Genomic DNA, 15,380 nt, shown 5'->3' on the forward strand with positions numbered 1-15,380 from the left:
TAAAATAGTCTATCTTACCATCATAGTTCTCACTTCTCGAAACTTTTTCTTATTTTTGTCCTTGAAGTCTCTATTGAAATAATCTATCTTAACATAGTCCTTCACCTAACAAGATCTCCCATGATATTTAGACATGTTTTTATCTTTCTTATTGTCCTCCTTGTCTTCTTCAATCTTGCACAAACAGCCAAGCCATTCTTGATCGATTTAACGTCTTCCTACCTCATCTCTTATGAGGGTATAACAAAATAACCTTATCGAACAATTAATTTCTTTACAATGCTTCAATGGTCATTATCAAATTGTCTCAAAAATATGACAGACACATGGCTTATGCATCAATCTTCTTCCATCTTCCCTCCTAAATACTGCAATTAGATCATAACAATATTAAATTATTCAAATACCCAACCAAATCATCACCATCGCTCATCCTCAGGGTACACAACTTCATAGGAAAAGTTCCGTGTCCGAGTGCTTAGCATGGTCCAAATCACCCATCTCCGATTAGAGCCCTTGAGCAATGGCTATACCATTACCTTCTAATAACACTAAATATACAAGTAGAGCCTAATGAGGCTCCTCGTCTTTGTTTGTTACATCCCAACCATCCTAATACAAGTAATTTGAATATGAATGCTAAAACCCATAAATCTTGATCTCTGAGGAAAACATTCATCTTAAATCCTTTTTATCTCAAATCCTAGTATTCTTGCTATCTTCCCTGAAATTAAAAAAATCCTATATGCAAATAAAATCATACATGCTTCACTGAAGCGTACGGCATTACATCTGAAATTTGATTATACCTTCTTTATTGCTACATCTTAATAAATGACAATACCGTAAAATATTCCTATACTGCAGAATGCAATAATTTGGGACCCGTTCAAAGTGCGCCCACTCAAGCTCCTCTGATGCATATTTCAGCTTGTTGATTAGAAAGCTAGGAGAAAAACAACTGCCGTGAGCATTCTTTATTGTGTGAATGTTTGAGGTAACAAGAATAAGTTTGCACGGCAAATAATGCATCATACAAAGCAATCTCAGTTAATTAAAATGGTGTGAGACTTCTATATGCTGGTGCACTCATAACCGTTAGAACATCACTCACGGAGGCCATAGCACTCAATGCAGCTTTTAGAACCTCCTCTGGACATCCAGGTTTCACCATCTCCTTCACCTGAGTGGGTATTAGTCCATTAGAAAGCATTCATAGAAAGGGAAAAAAATACAAGTGAAATGTATTTGGAGAAAGTTTGAATTACTGATCAAACTTTAAGCTGACCTTGTCTAGGTAACTTTGCAGCAGTTGAATTCTACCAATATAATCTTGGTCTTCAACAGATAGTGTTATAGTCTTTATGTTTGCACCAGGACCTTCAAATTGAAGAGGACCAGGATTCCTATAGATATCATCCATCAAAAATCTTGTTGAATTGCGCATTAGCAACCTGTCAAAGACAGCAAAAAGACAAGTATATCAATTTGCGGTTTCTATGAAAGTGCAAAAAGACAAGTATATCCATGAACAAGTTTGACACCTAACGACCCTCACTGAATAATTAGCATGTGAGTATAGCATTTGTTATTCAGATGTCGATACCAGAAACCCATTTGTATACAAAAATACTCCAAATTGCAAAATACATGGCCCGCCATCCCACAACATAAAGATTTCATTAAAATGTAAAAAATTCTTATAGTTTACATACAAATTTTGAATTAGTTCATCATTATCAAATCATAACAAATAGAACATTAGAACAAATCTATGCAAATCAAAAAATGCAGTAGTCTCGTTTACATAACAATTTGCAGTTTGCAAACTAATAAAAGGCATCTTAAATGACATGACTGAACAAAACCAATCCATATGCAGGATTTTATGTCTTACTCGTATGGCCTGCCCTTCAAATCCACCTTAGTAGGATGAATAGCAGGTTTCCCTATTGGAGACACACCTGGGCCCCGTAGCCATCTCTTCACAGTCATCATTGCCTGAATATATGACAACCACATCATATTATCACATAAAGACAAGAATAAAAAAGTCAAAACATATTACCACATTTCCAATTCCAACATATATTTGTCCATAGTAATAAATTAGTTGAGCTAAGTTTTATGAACAGATTAGAACCAGAAAAAATAGGATACTTATCTCCCATAAAGCATCACAGAATAAATCAAAGCCACTAACTAAATATATAAATAGAAAAGTGGTCATACAGATTCACATGTGCATCATTACATTTAGAGCTAGTCTGAAGTGTGCGGGCAAATTTATTCAGAGCTTCCTATACAATGTTTATAAACTGCAGTGCTCAATTTCTAGCCAAATACTAATAGGGGGGGGTGGGGAGTGAGTCTAAATCATACAGTCATCGGAGCACCACCACATTGCCACTCGGATACAGACCGCTTGAGGTTTGTTACAGTTGCCATGTAACCATTCAAACCAGCCCCTATGAGATGATAAGAAATATGACCAAGAGCCTGCAACATATTATAACAATGATGAAAGGTTACAAACTTACATGTCTATATGTGTAAGGAGAAATATAAACCAAATAAAAGATGCAAACAATAACTCCCATACATATGCATAGTCACAGTCAAAATTCGATGGTAAAGCTCCTCGAGCTTGATAGCCAAAGAAGTGACAAATAGCATTGAATTTCTTTCCAGTGTATTCACCAGATTTCTGCAAAATTCAATGAAAAGAATGTTAAAGCCAAGATACCACAACACCATTTCCAAAAATCAGTGAACCACACCAAATGTTTGTGTACCAGTCGTCTGTTCATTTCTGTCTCCACCAACTGAGCCATAAGCTTCTCAGTCTCAATCTGCATATCCAATAACAAAAATGCAAAAAAATATAAGTTCTATATTTGCTAAATTTTTGGTGCCAGAATATAACTTGACTACAAATTATTACCTGTGATAACTGTGCTGTGTCATCAGATTCAGGATGGAGGAGAAGCTGTTGTAATTTTAGAACATTGAGGCAAGCATTAGTTTAAAAAATTGACCTGTTAAAAATTGGTGTTCCTCGATATATAGACTAATGGCATTGAAATGTAGAAAAGACTAAAACCTGTTTTGTGATGAAAACTGGTAGAAACTCAAACAACGCAGATGCCCATGGAGAAAGACGCAATGGAATTTTCTCAATAGGAACGCCATGGCCATGCAAACTATGGATTTCCTAATAATTTACATAAAACCAGGTAAAAATAAGGGTATTGCCAATAATTGTTCTTATGATTCATTTAATTCCATACAAGAAACCTACATCTGCACATGCTTCATTTCTAAAATATTCCTGCTAAAAATGATGTATTCAAAGGGGTGATTCACATAAGAAGGCTTAAAACAGGAATGCTCTTATATGAGTCACTCTCAATATGAGCTAAAATGGAATTGGGATTACATTATTTGTACGTTTTGCATAACCAATGCTTTTACATCGAAAATAAGATGCGATACAATTACCTGTAATAGGGCATAGATTTCAGGAATATTCTCTATAAGACCCTCAGGTAAAAGGATCACTCCATGATACTTATCTGACAATAAAAAATGTTCCTGTAATTATATGGCAAAACAATGCGTGGCAGAAATAATGCCATATTCAGAAATCAACATAAAGACCCTACAACAGTATAGAAAAATAGGAACCACCTTTCTCTGCCCTGGCCTGGACAGCATCACAAACTTGTGCAGTCAAATCAAAAAGTGTCGTCTTTGATGTGGCCACTTCCTCCCCAAGGATGACCTACACAAAATCAAAATTTTACGATGTTACATTTTGTAAAAGAAAAATATCAGATCATATTCGTGAAAACTATATCACATGTTTTGGAGAAATGCCCACACTACTTAAAGTACCATGTTAGGATGTGACTGCAGAGCACACTCCAAAGCAACATGAGAAGCTTTCCTGCCCATTAGCCGAATGAAATAGTAATACTGCACAAAAATAAAATGATAAAAAATTTAGCTCTATGCTCAAAGCATCTAATGACATGTTCTGCATATTAGAATGAACAAACCTAAGATAGTAACAGACAAATGATGATCATACATAGGAAAATGCATACGTCTATCATCTACACACACACAGACGCGCACAGAGAGAGATGTGTTTGGATATAAATGTTGGCAATAAAACACTTGTGTTGATCAATTTTTCACAATTGCAACAGAAAAAGGACCATATATTGCACAAAAAGGAATATTCTCTCAAAATTTGTGCACATAAATACTATATATAGATGTAGATCCACATGGCATTCCTCTCCACAGCCTGCTTCATTTCAAAAAGGTAATCTTTCAAGCTCAGTTGCAGTGAACGCAGGAAGTACCCCCACATCCAATTGGGTTCGCATGGGTACGGATACACTCCCCGATATGCTGTGGGTGCACATAGGGTGCATCCCAGGCGGGCCAGGTGTGCTGTGGGTACAGGCCCACATACCCAGAGTGCACCCACAGCATCCCGAGGTGCATCCATCAGGCATGAACTCTATCAATGAGGAAGAAAATAACTATTTTAAGGACCAGTTGTTAATTAAAAAACTGAATATTCCAGGAATCCTGTCCAATTCATTGCATATTTGAAAAAAAACTATTGCAGCGCCATGTCTCTAACAGTTTGAGGGTCCCAATAAGAGTAAATTACAAGAATAAAAACAGTATAAAATAAAGAAAGAAACCTGGTTCCAGACAACAGCTTCCATGCATACACTTACATTATACAAAAAGAAAAGATTTGTTGTCCTAAAATCAGTATTCTACAATAGCAATAACAGTGAAGCTAGCTATCCATGTGTGAAGACTTGAGAAGTAGAATTTTAAATAAACAACCATATGCCATTTCTCAAAAAGCCACACACCCAGTATATTTCTTTAAAATATGCTCATTTTTGGAATAGGACCTTAACTAGATCACCTTTCTAATTAAGGTCATATTCCAAGAAAGCAGCTTTAACAAGGATATGAATAAATAATAACATGGAGATGTATATTTCTTTTTAAAACAAATTATTCTTTTGGTGTGTATATCATATATATACATATATGTATATGTATATATTCATATCTATAAATTTATAGATATATACATTTACATACACAAACACACAAAGCCAAACCCAAAAAAGCATTTTGCCTGACCCATGCCCATACCCTTTCCAGCAACTTAACTTTCAAAGAAATCGATATGTTATAAAAAACCTCAAAGCTTGAAGGTGGGTTGCAGGTGGGAGGGAGGGGGATGGAGACTGTCACTGCAAATTCATCAATTCAGCACATCGTATTTACTTTTTGGAACTTCGGTAACCTTTAGTTTGTTTAATTTATTTGAATCCCCCTCTTGTCCCCAAGTTTCAGAAATTTTTTCCCATTCCCAACAGATATACAGAGTAAGAAAGAGACCCAAAAAAATTTAGAAGGCAACATTTGGAGGACAAGAATACTAGAAAACTCCAAAACTTAAACAGGGAGAATTCTCACTGGAAATTCAGCACATTGCATCTTGGATGGTCACTAGTGAAATATTTGCAAATTTACACTACAAAACATTATTGATTTCTCTCACAACTGAAGGTGCTCGCCCTACTTACTAGATAGATAGATAGAGTACTTGTAAAATATGTGTAAACTTGAAAGCTACATAACATCAGTGATTTCTCCTCCTACTAGAGGAGTTGGTCCTTCTAGGCCTGGGCTGGTCGGAACACCTCCAAAGAAAGACAAAATCATATTTGGATTTCCATAGTGCAACCAATGTAATTTATGAAATGGATTGACAGCCTCTTCTCTAATAAAAGAGGAAATTGTTTTGAGCCAACTTCATCAAAATTGCAAAGGGTGGATCATGCCTAAGGCTGCTAATTTTAGGCTCCCTGAGCTCTTATCATAATTCCATGGAGAAGCACTCACTTAAGTAGAATTAATGGCAGAAAGGATCCTCAATAAAAGAATTCATTATGTATTATCCCTATCAAAATGAGTTTCCTTCACCATGGGTTTTTTTTTTCTCTCTCAAGCCAATTCAATTTGCAACTTATTATTATGCCTTAAGTAGTCCTAACAGAACTTTAAGCTATGTCCATCTCAGAACAATGATACACAGTAATGATAAGATTTCCATATTACAGTAATCAAGAAGGTGGCTGGGATCTGTCGTTCTTCTAGTTCTAAGGAATTAAGACTGTCAGACAGTCAAGCATTCTCATGTTGAAAATGCAACAATCTTATGTTTCTGGGCTGAACAAAAGTTCTCAAGATAATATAACAGTTAACTTCTGTTATCTTGGTATCAGAGAAAATGGTTAAACAAGCTCAAGGTCTAAGCATGATTTCTGTTCTCTAGAAAGTTCACTACTCCATTTTATAGAGTTTTAGCAAGTTAATAATATCACATAAGACTTGATACAAATACCAATTTCTGGAATTTTCACAGGCACTCTGAACATCCTCCACATGAAATTAATGCTTTAGGCACTTCCTCCAAATGTGGATTCACAACCATTTTTAGATTAAGGTATCTAACTTCGAAAGAATGCTAGTAGGAAATCAACTATGCCAGGAGAGATTGAAATTCGTCGTCTCTAGATAGGATGACATTACCTCAAGACATGGTAATGCTATAAGATAGCCAGTGGGGAGACTGCAACCACCCATGAGATTGCAGAAGTTGCAACAGTCTACAGATGACTTGTGAAATTCTAATTCAAGTTGTTTGGCCAAACAGCATGCCATTCTGTTACTAACAGTGATATTGATCCTGCTGTGTTGAGAAAGAAAAAGAACAAAAGGGAAATCATATTTATTAGAATATTTTTAGTATCCAAGGTTCTTGTTATATTTCGCTCGTTACTTTAGAACCTTAGTTAATGGTCATTTAGGCTTTATTTTGAGTTTTCTTAGCTTAGTCTATTTTTAGACTTTATTTAGACAACTTTATTTTTAATTAACACTGTAAACTCTACTTAAGAGTGTATTGTTAATACAATCAATTCCTTTATTAAAATTTTCGTGGTATCAGAGTGGAAGCTTGTCGGGGTATGACTCCCTTATAGGACAATTTTAATAATTTTTCCTCAAAAATTATCTGTTTGCATTCTCCAATACATATATCAAATTCTGTGTTTGGTTTCGATCAATTTGCACCTCAAATATTGTGTCTGGTTTTGGTCTATTATTTCCTCAAAAATCATTTTTGGTTTCTGTGATACGCGAACTTCACGTGGGAATTTCTGTCAAGGATTTCTGATTTAGGATTTTTACCATTTTTCAATAAAAACGATGCTTTGTAATTTACAAATCATGGTATCTTGCAGTCTATATTGGGACATCCTGCTCATCCACAATAGTTTGGAGGGTTTGTCAAATTTTCCACAAAATCATGGCAGTGTTCTCAACTTCTCACTATGTGTCTCTGTCTACAGGGAAGGACAACTTCATTATCCAACATCAGGTTGGATGTTTTGTGATGTTCTTTTGTACAAGAATTTGGAAATTCTAGGAGGGTTAGTGGTAGACTCATCTTAGCAACAGAGTCTGTGGCACGCTCTTGTCTTTTGTTGCAAATCATTCTAAAGAAAGGAACAACCTTATCTGTTTTTTTACTACTCTTGGTCATTGACGTTCTACAGATTCAGGGAGGGTCTCAGCAACAGCAAAATGTTCTGAAGGGTTTATGACCACAAGACATGTAGAATCTTCAGCAAAGTAGTTGACAAAATGACCATTAGGGGAGGGTGTTAGAATATTTTTAGTATCCTAGGTTCTTTCTATTTAACTCGTTATTCTAGAACCTTAGTCAATGGTCATTTTGGCTTTCTTACTTTTGTCTATTTTTAGATGTCTTTATTTAGACAATTTTGTTTTTTAATTAATGTTGTAAACTCTATTTAAGAATGTGTATTGTTAATACAATCAATTCCAGATTTTTTAAGTTTCAATAACAACCATGGCTAGACAAAATAAGTCGATCAAACTCAGAAAGCATGATCAGTGACATACAAAAAGTACTAGTGTAAATAAAACAATTACAGAAACCAACCAAGTAGTTCACATTAAAGAGAAAAATAGAAATCATATACACTTTCAATTGAAAATTGAAGCCCAGGAACAATTTTGTAGGATTTCCTATAGTATTCTGATAACCTACTTAGCTTTCACATCTATGAGTGCCCATTTCCAGTTTTCTTGCATATGGAGAACATGCCATACTCATCATTTCAAAAGCCCAATAAAAGAAGCAAGTTGAAATGCAATAAGATATCAGGTAGTTCTGAAGGTTCCCAGATAGAACTATTAATTAACCAACATTAACCATGATTCCTATTGTTGGCTATACCATACAAGACAAAGCAAAACTCCAGATTTGTGATCTTGAAAATCTAAGTTTTGGCATGCAACCTGACCCATTTCTCACAATCTGCTATTCCAATCCAATGGGAAAACAGATTACATTCTTTTGGTGAATGCTGGCATATAATATGTGACAACTAATCATTCATGCTGCACACTTAGTGAAAGACTGAAACAATAGAATCATGTCACATAAACCCATTTGACTTCATCAAGAACAGGCATTTAACATCTTGAGTGCAATATGGTATCCACAGTTTAATAGAAAGAACATAGAAATTGAAAGAATCTAACTGCTCTTTAAAAGTGAAATTATTCATCTTGTAGATTAGAAAATGCAAATGAGTAGAGTAAATAATTACAAAATGAACATATGTAGGAAAAGGTACTGAAAGCAATGAAGCTTCTGAGATTGTCAGAAAGTCTTTTGTCTTCTCTTGTTTTGAAAATTTTGTATTCCTAAAAGTAATAACTTGCTTTTCCAACACATCTTAAGCATTTCAATCAAAACCATTGGCCTTTATTGGATCTAATCAGCTTTAAGGCATTTGTATCATGCATACTGGAGCAAGGCCATAACTCATAAGAAAATGCACCTAAATAACATTGCCATTGAGATAATCTTGAAGGGTTCTATGCCATTCAAATACAGCATAAGGTCATAATTCATGACAAAATGGAGACAAAACATTCACACTGAGAAACAAACACTTTGTGAAACTGTAAGCTATATCAAGGACACAAGAGGATACCCTCACACTTTCAAATTAGAAAGTTTTTCAATTGAATTTTCTTAGAAAAAACAAGCAGTCAACAAAGAATAAATAATAAATCTCACCTTCTCCGCAGACAATGCATCAGTACAGACATTGCTGATTAGCTGTGCATTCACCTGCCCATTTCAATCAACAGAATCAATCACTAATCAGACTCTGGGCTGACATCAAATAATGATCTTAATGTATTGTATAATTCAGAGAAAAGGAAAAAAATCTCTTCAATACTTTTATTCCTCACATTCACTCGGTATAGGTCAAAAACTTGCAGTTATCACATCTCGCATGAAACATGGAGAAAATATAAGCAATTTACAAATATGATACCTCCACAAGGAATGATTCATTAGGCACACTAATTGAGGAAGGTTTGAAAATCAGTTAGCAAGATATGTAGGAATGACTGAGTGAAACTCCATGTAAAGTGGTGCATTTAGGCCACAATACCATAGAAGAAAAAAATCATTTTTGAATTGCAAGAAATTGCTGCTCACCCTACTGAGTTACTTTTAAAAAATTGAGATATTTACCAAACAGGTCAGTGCAATTTTTTTAACTAAAAAATCCCAATTTAATCATGAAACCCCCGTAATTTTTTCAAGACTAGATTGCAATTTTTAAGTCAAAAATTAAGTTTCTGGTTCAGTGTTGGGAATTTTATCTATTTTCAAATATTTATTTTTTGCTAACCCTAACCCAATTCTTTCCTGGTTAACTGAAAAGCCTCTATCTTTTGGTCCGTCAATTTATTCTTGAGAAAAAAATTTGATGTTCACAATAGGATTGGACGGATGACCTCTAGGTAGGTCCCAATGCTTCACGCCTATTGACATCACCTCAATTCAATCAATTCAAGGTGGTCATTCAAATTCATGAGATGTGTTTTTGTCAGTATTTCCTGAGATCAAGATGTATCCCCAAAGATTTTGTTCTTTTCAGGGGTCCAGGGGCACTCTAGGGACCCCAAATGCTTTTGTGTAGTTTATCGGACATCTGCTCAGGATGGTTGCCAGGGCATCACAACATCGCAGAGACATCTTCGCATCCACCACACAAGCACATCCCAATATTTAATAAAAAATCATTCTGAATCTATGAAAAATTAATAACCCTAATAAAGTCTTGTAAAGGATACACAAGGTTCTGCAAGTTGCAACATATGTTCTAATTGCCCTGTTATCCACTATTATTATAGTGTTTTCGTTTATATTTTCAGATTTTTTATTTTGCAAGCAAAAACGGCTCAGCAAAATGAAAGCTAGACAAAGGTGAAGGAAAATGAAGTAGGAAGAAGAAAGAAGAGGACGAGGAACAAGTTATATAACATGTCCTTGATTTTTTTGTTTGATTTTGTCTTTCTTTGTTTTGTTTTTGTAATATCGCCTCTCCTAGTGCAGTTGATAATAAATAATGAAATTGCTATGTATTTGTGTTAATTAAGTTCCCCCAAGGCTAAAGTAACAAATTAATAAAAGGGAACAATCAGTTCTGAATCACTTAAGTCCTATTTTTCAGTCATTCAAGTGGCCAATTTGAGTTGCAAATGATTATTACTTGATAACTATTCATGAAGGGAATTTTTAATTATTAATGGAAAACTTAATGCTCAAGGCAAGTCACCTTAAATCTAGGATATTTGAGAAGTTCACAGCTTTTTGATGGAGAGTTTTATTTAAGTGGGCCAATGGGAATCAGGGGATGATTATTATGCAACTTGGTATTTTATACTTTCTTCTCTGTGAAAAATCCCTCATGTTCTCAGGACGAAACCCCTGGAACAATCCAGAGCATAGATGCAACCATGGGCTCTCGTGTAGTTTAAACTCAACCTTCTATGAAAGAAGGCAATTTGGTCTGCAACCTGGTGCTAGTTATTTTATTCTTCCTATTCCCCTTCCTCTTGCAACTTATTATTAGTGATTTCGAATGAGTGGGAAAGCATTTTTCTGCTTTTTGTAGACTTGGAGAGCCTTGGTGGGTCCTTCTTTTACATAGGTTAAGGGTTTCTATTTTTTATCTTTTAGTACTTGGGTATGTGATGCACCATCATCCCAAACAAAGTATGTTGTTGTAGTTCTATTAAACAAAGGAGATGAAAGATCCTTTTATAAATTTACAAAGACGATGTTTCTACAAGAAACAATCATGAACTAAAGAGAGAAAGAGAAACTACCTATTAAACTAAAGACTAACTAAGATGACCATTAAAGAAACATTATGATATTCTAATAGGGCCATCCCAGGGACAGCCCCTTTTGGAGCTGTACCTGCATAGCTGGAAGCAAGAGGTTTTGTCCTCAAAATGTCCCATCACTTAAAATCTCACATCTAACCAAGGAATATGTGCCTCAAGAATGCTAGATGAAAGAGTTCAGAAATTTTGATTTTGATTCTCAATATCCATATATCACTTTTCACATCATCATTCAGCAGCCAAATCTCATAAGATCGGTGAATTTCTACTTTTGGATTCAGAAGTTTAAACATTTTGGTACAAAGGGAAAAGGAAATAAGCATCATTTTTGCTAATCTGTCTTGCTACTATTTATGTAGGAAGCAACTTTACAAAGTTACAAAACATTTGTGCTTTACAAAATTTATTGGCTTAAAAGAATCAAAAGAAATTTGATGATGGGATTTTCAGTATACAGAGGAGAAGATATACTTTCAAACAGAGTGATATTTTAGAGGATTGGTAAAATGAATTGGTTTTAACTTTTCGGCTATGTTGTATGGAAATGGATAGGGAATCATAAATTCGCTGCCTAATACAGCTATAGCTTATACCACATGTAATTAAATTATTTTTAAAAATATTAAAATGGTATTAATGAAAAAAATGATATTATAGCAACAATTAAACTATTAAAATGTTATTACTTCTAGATTCTCAAGATTAAAATGTAAATTAAAAATATAAAAAGCAGATAATATTGAAAATTAACACATTGATAAAAAATATAAATAGCAGAATCCACTGAAACAAGTTTATAATAGCAAAATCCTCCCCCAAAGTTATCTTCATCTGCATAACATAGCCTAAGGATATATCATAGCCTTGAGTGTATGCAACCTGTAAATTGTAGTTTCATTTTCTTTTAATTCTAAATTTCTATTATATTAAGTCCAGATATGGTTCTGGGCAGCTGGGTGGTTGTATCCTTATATGTATTCAATACTGCCTAGGTACAGCCTCACATATGGCTACAGCTCACAGTGGATGCTGCTTGTACATAGATACAGATGAAGGCAGCTGGGTGGTTGTATCCTTATATGTATTCAATACTGCCTAGGTACAGCCTCACATATGGCTACAGCTCACAGTGGATGCTGCTCGTACATAGATACAGATGACGTGCCCCTTTTGGTTATTTGATTACAGTATCTTGGCCCCATTTGATTATTTGACACTGTCATGCATCCCAAAAAAATCTTGCTATATATAAACTCTATTTTAATTACAACCATATCAAGATGAGACCTCATCAAAGAACACCATTCAGAGAACAATAGACCACTATAGCCTCATCCTTAAGAATTCAAGAAATGCAAGATGTATATAACATCAAAAAAAGAAGCCAGAGGAATATATTGCAATACCTTACATATTGTGTCAAAACCAACATCAGTTTCTACAAACTGGTTCTTCAGGTCCCCATTTAATGTTACAGGAATTCCAATTACCTGCCCCAATTCAAAAAAAGTTAACTATGAGAGGATAAAATCTGATGATAAGTGCCGCAGCTAAAGATCCAAAGCATGCAAAAGGCCATTTTATGTGTCTTGCAAGGAAATTTGGTTGAGTCGATTTACATCATTCAACATACACATGAACTATAAACTTACAATATCTCATTACTACTCTTAACAGTATCAACATAGGTTTTTAATAGACTCCAGCTTGACCTAGGGAAGTACGAAGTGATTATCGTACACACTATACTTTTATTTAAAACATATAAAATCACTTTGCAGATTTGATGAAACCTTCTATATGTAGTACCACATAAATCTAGATTAACTTAAATACATCATGATTAATATCTACATTTATCATCTATTTTTCAAAACTCGTAATCAAAGATTAAGAGAGAAAATATTTCAGACAACTCTTAGTGAACCAGACATGACATAGTAATGGCGTTAGTGAGTTTCAAGACACCCACTTAAATTCAGTTCCTGTAACATAAAGGATGCAATCATGTGCAAGTCTCTGGAGGAGTTTAGCAGAATCTCATGTCAGATTTTAACCACATCGGGGGTATTTCAAGCAGCATTTCTATTACAATAACCAACTACAACTAAAAAACTATTACCTTTGTTTGACATCCAGATTCTACGAATGTTTCAGCTAACTGAGCAGCATCAGTGTTTGATGTAATACCTGAACAAAATACATGTAACTAAGAATACTCAAAATATCCAACAAACCTTGAAAACCTTGACTTCACTTGCAAATAGAACCCCTATTACCTCCAATAATAACAAGTCCATCCAACTTTAAATCTTGACATGCAGCTAATGCAGCATTAACTTGTGGAGTTGTCCTTATCTGATCTTTTGTTCTTCCCAGTAGGTCATATCCACCTGGTCATACATCCAATAACTTTTGAGTGATATTTAAAGGATTCTCCAGTCAGAAAACAAATTAAAGTAGTAACTTAAGAAGCGAAATGTAGCTGTGAATCTAAATTTTTTCAATTTGAATTTGAATTATAATTCAGAAACTTCAGTATCCTAATCCTATAACCACTTCACTTCTGCCACCAATCATGATGGTACTAGTAACTATAGACTGAACATGGACAAGGCTTACAACAGAAACTCCAACTAGATGTTGGTTATATTGACATCAAATGATTTTTTTAACCGTGCTTAAGTAAACCTGCACCACTCAAAAAGAATTTATTGTTCTTACTTTTTGTTTGTTGTGGCTTTGCATTTGGCTTTGCAGGCAAGGCTTCTGGGTACTCTTTGCACACATCCAGAACCATTACTATTTAATTGGTAGACTTTGGAAAATCAATGACTCCCAAGCTTCAAATGAGATGAATTTGATGCCTCTCCAACTTGAGGTTTAAATATTAACTGGCGAGGATTTAAAACAACACCCAAGCATGTTAGCAGGCTTTTTATTGCTGCATTCTGCTTCAAATGCAAATTCCCAATGCCTTATTTTTGTTTTGCATCATCTCTAACGCCTGGAGATTGCAGGAGAAAAAGGGAGGTTACAAAAGGGATTGTCAGCACAGGAGTTACATGTCAAAAGTGCCAAATTGCAAAGAATGGCTGCCTGGAAAATGAAAATTTTGAAGGCATATCGAACACTCAGGAAACAGGAACAAGAGAAAGCTAAAAGTGGTGAGATTGAAGATCTCCAAAAACAAGGATGCAAAGAAGAGAATTCTAGCACCCAAATGGAGAAATTCCAGAGAAAGAGAGGCTTGAAGTTTATTGCAAGAAATTGTTTAAGCATGTTTGTTTCAGATTTGCAATGGATTATCTGTAGTTGTGAATTTTTTGCTGTTAAAGTTAGTTTGTGAGAGTAGTGTAAATTTTCATGTTTCCTGTAGTTTGTTGTAGGTTTGAAAGACTGTCCTTGTTTCCATAATAAGAAACAATTTTTGCCTGCAATATGGTTGCCTCTGTTTTATTTAAGTTTCTTTATATGCTGAAAGTTGCCTGCAAGAGTTTTGATTTGGTGGAAGGTTGTTATATAGCTGCTACAATTAACCCCCATTGAGGTTCTCAATAGTTGCAATGCATCAATTTGCAAAACCTGAATACCAAATAGAACCTAATTATCGTTAGTAGATGTAGTGTAAGACATTCCTATTTCTAACACTCACCCGTGTCAGAAAATCCGAAAACCACAACAGATGATAGTACAGAAGACATTTTACCAAAAGAATATCATTGACAACACTGCAGATGGCATATACATGAATTATATACCTAGCAAATAATTCCTCTTAGAATAATTTGATGCATAAATGTACAGCTCCCAGGTTGGATAATTTGTTTGCACAGCTATTCTCACTACAGTTTTTTTGCATTTTAATTTGTCTTTTGCAATAGAACATAAAGGGAACAGTGTGAGGATAAATCTGTCTCCAAATAATGAAGCAACGCTCACTAAGATTTAAACACTAAACTCAACTGACTCTAGACACCAAACCATAGAAAAAATATATTCACCTTTTCTTTTTTACC

General features: G+C 34.7%; 1 protein-coding gene across 1 annotated transcript in view; it reads right to left on the reverse strand.

Annotated features, from left to right (window-relative positions):
• Positions 1 to 725: 725 nt before the first annotated feature.
• The window catches only part of LOC149563653 (pyrophosphate--fructose 6-phosphate 1-phosphotransferase subunit alpha-like), a 74,649-nt gene continuing 59,994 nt past the window's right edge, over positions 726 to 15,380 (reverse strand). Inside the window, exons 5-19 of the mRNA XM_089826814.1 lie at positions 13,641 to 13,754; positions 13,484 to 13,551; positions 12,768 to 12,851; positions 9,230 to 9,283; positions 3,898 to 3,978; positions 3,691 to 3,784; positions 3,502 to 3,575; positions 3,104 to 3,214; positions 2,945 to 2,989; positions 2,796 to 2,852; positions 2,603 to 2,707; positions 2,383 to 2,499; positions 1,898 to 2,001; positions 1,289 to 1,454; positions 726 to 1,183 (exon numbers count right to left, since the gene is read on the reverse strand). Coding sequence (XP_089682940.1) covers positions 1,055 to 1,183; positions 1,289 to 1,454; positions 1,898 to 2,001; positions 2,383 to 2,499; positions 2,603 to 2,707; positions 2,796 to 2,852; positions 2,945 to 2,989; positions 3,104 to 3,214; positions 3,502 to 3,575; positions 3,691 to 3,784; positions 3,898 to 3,978; positions 9,230 to 9,283; positions 12,768 to 12,851; positions 13,484 to 13,551; positions 13,641 to 13,754 — 1,403 coding nt within the window. The 3' untranslated portion in view covers positions 726 to 1,054. The remainder of the gene's footprint in view (positions 1,184 to 1,288; positions 1,455 to 1,897; positions 2,002 to 2,382; positions 2,500 to 2,602; positions 2,708 to 2,795; positions 2,853 to 2,944; positions 2,990 to 3,103; positions 3,215 to 3,501; positions 3,576 to 3,690; positions 3,785 to 3,897; positions 3,979 to 9,229; positions 9,284 to 12,767; positions 12,852 to 13,483; positions 13,552 to 13,640; positions 13,755 to 15,380) is intronic.

This window comes from Cupressus sempervirens, chromosome 4 (assembly GCF_028749045.1).
Source record: "Cupressus sempervirens isolate cs-2001-9-10 chromosome 4, ASM2874904v1, whole genome shotgun sequence".
Taxonomy (NCBI): Eukaryota; Viridiplantae; Streptophyta; class Pinopsida; order Cupressales; family Cupressaceae; genus Cupressus; species Cupressus sempervirens.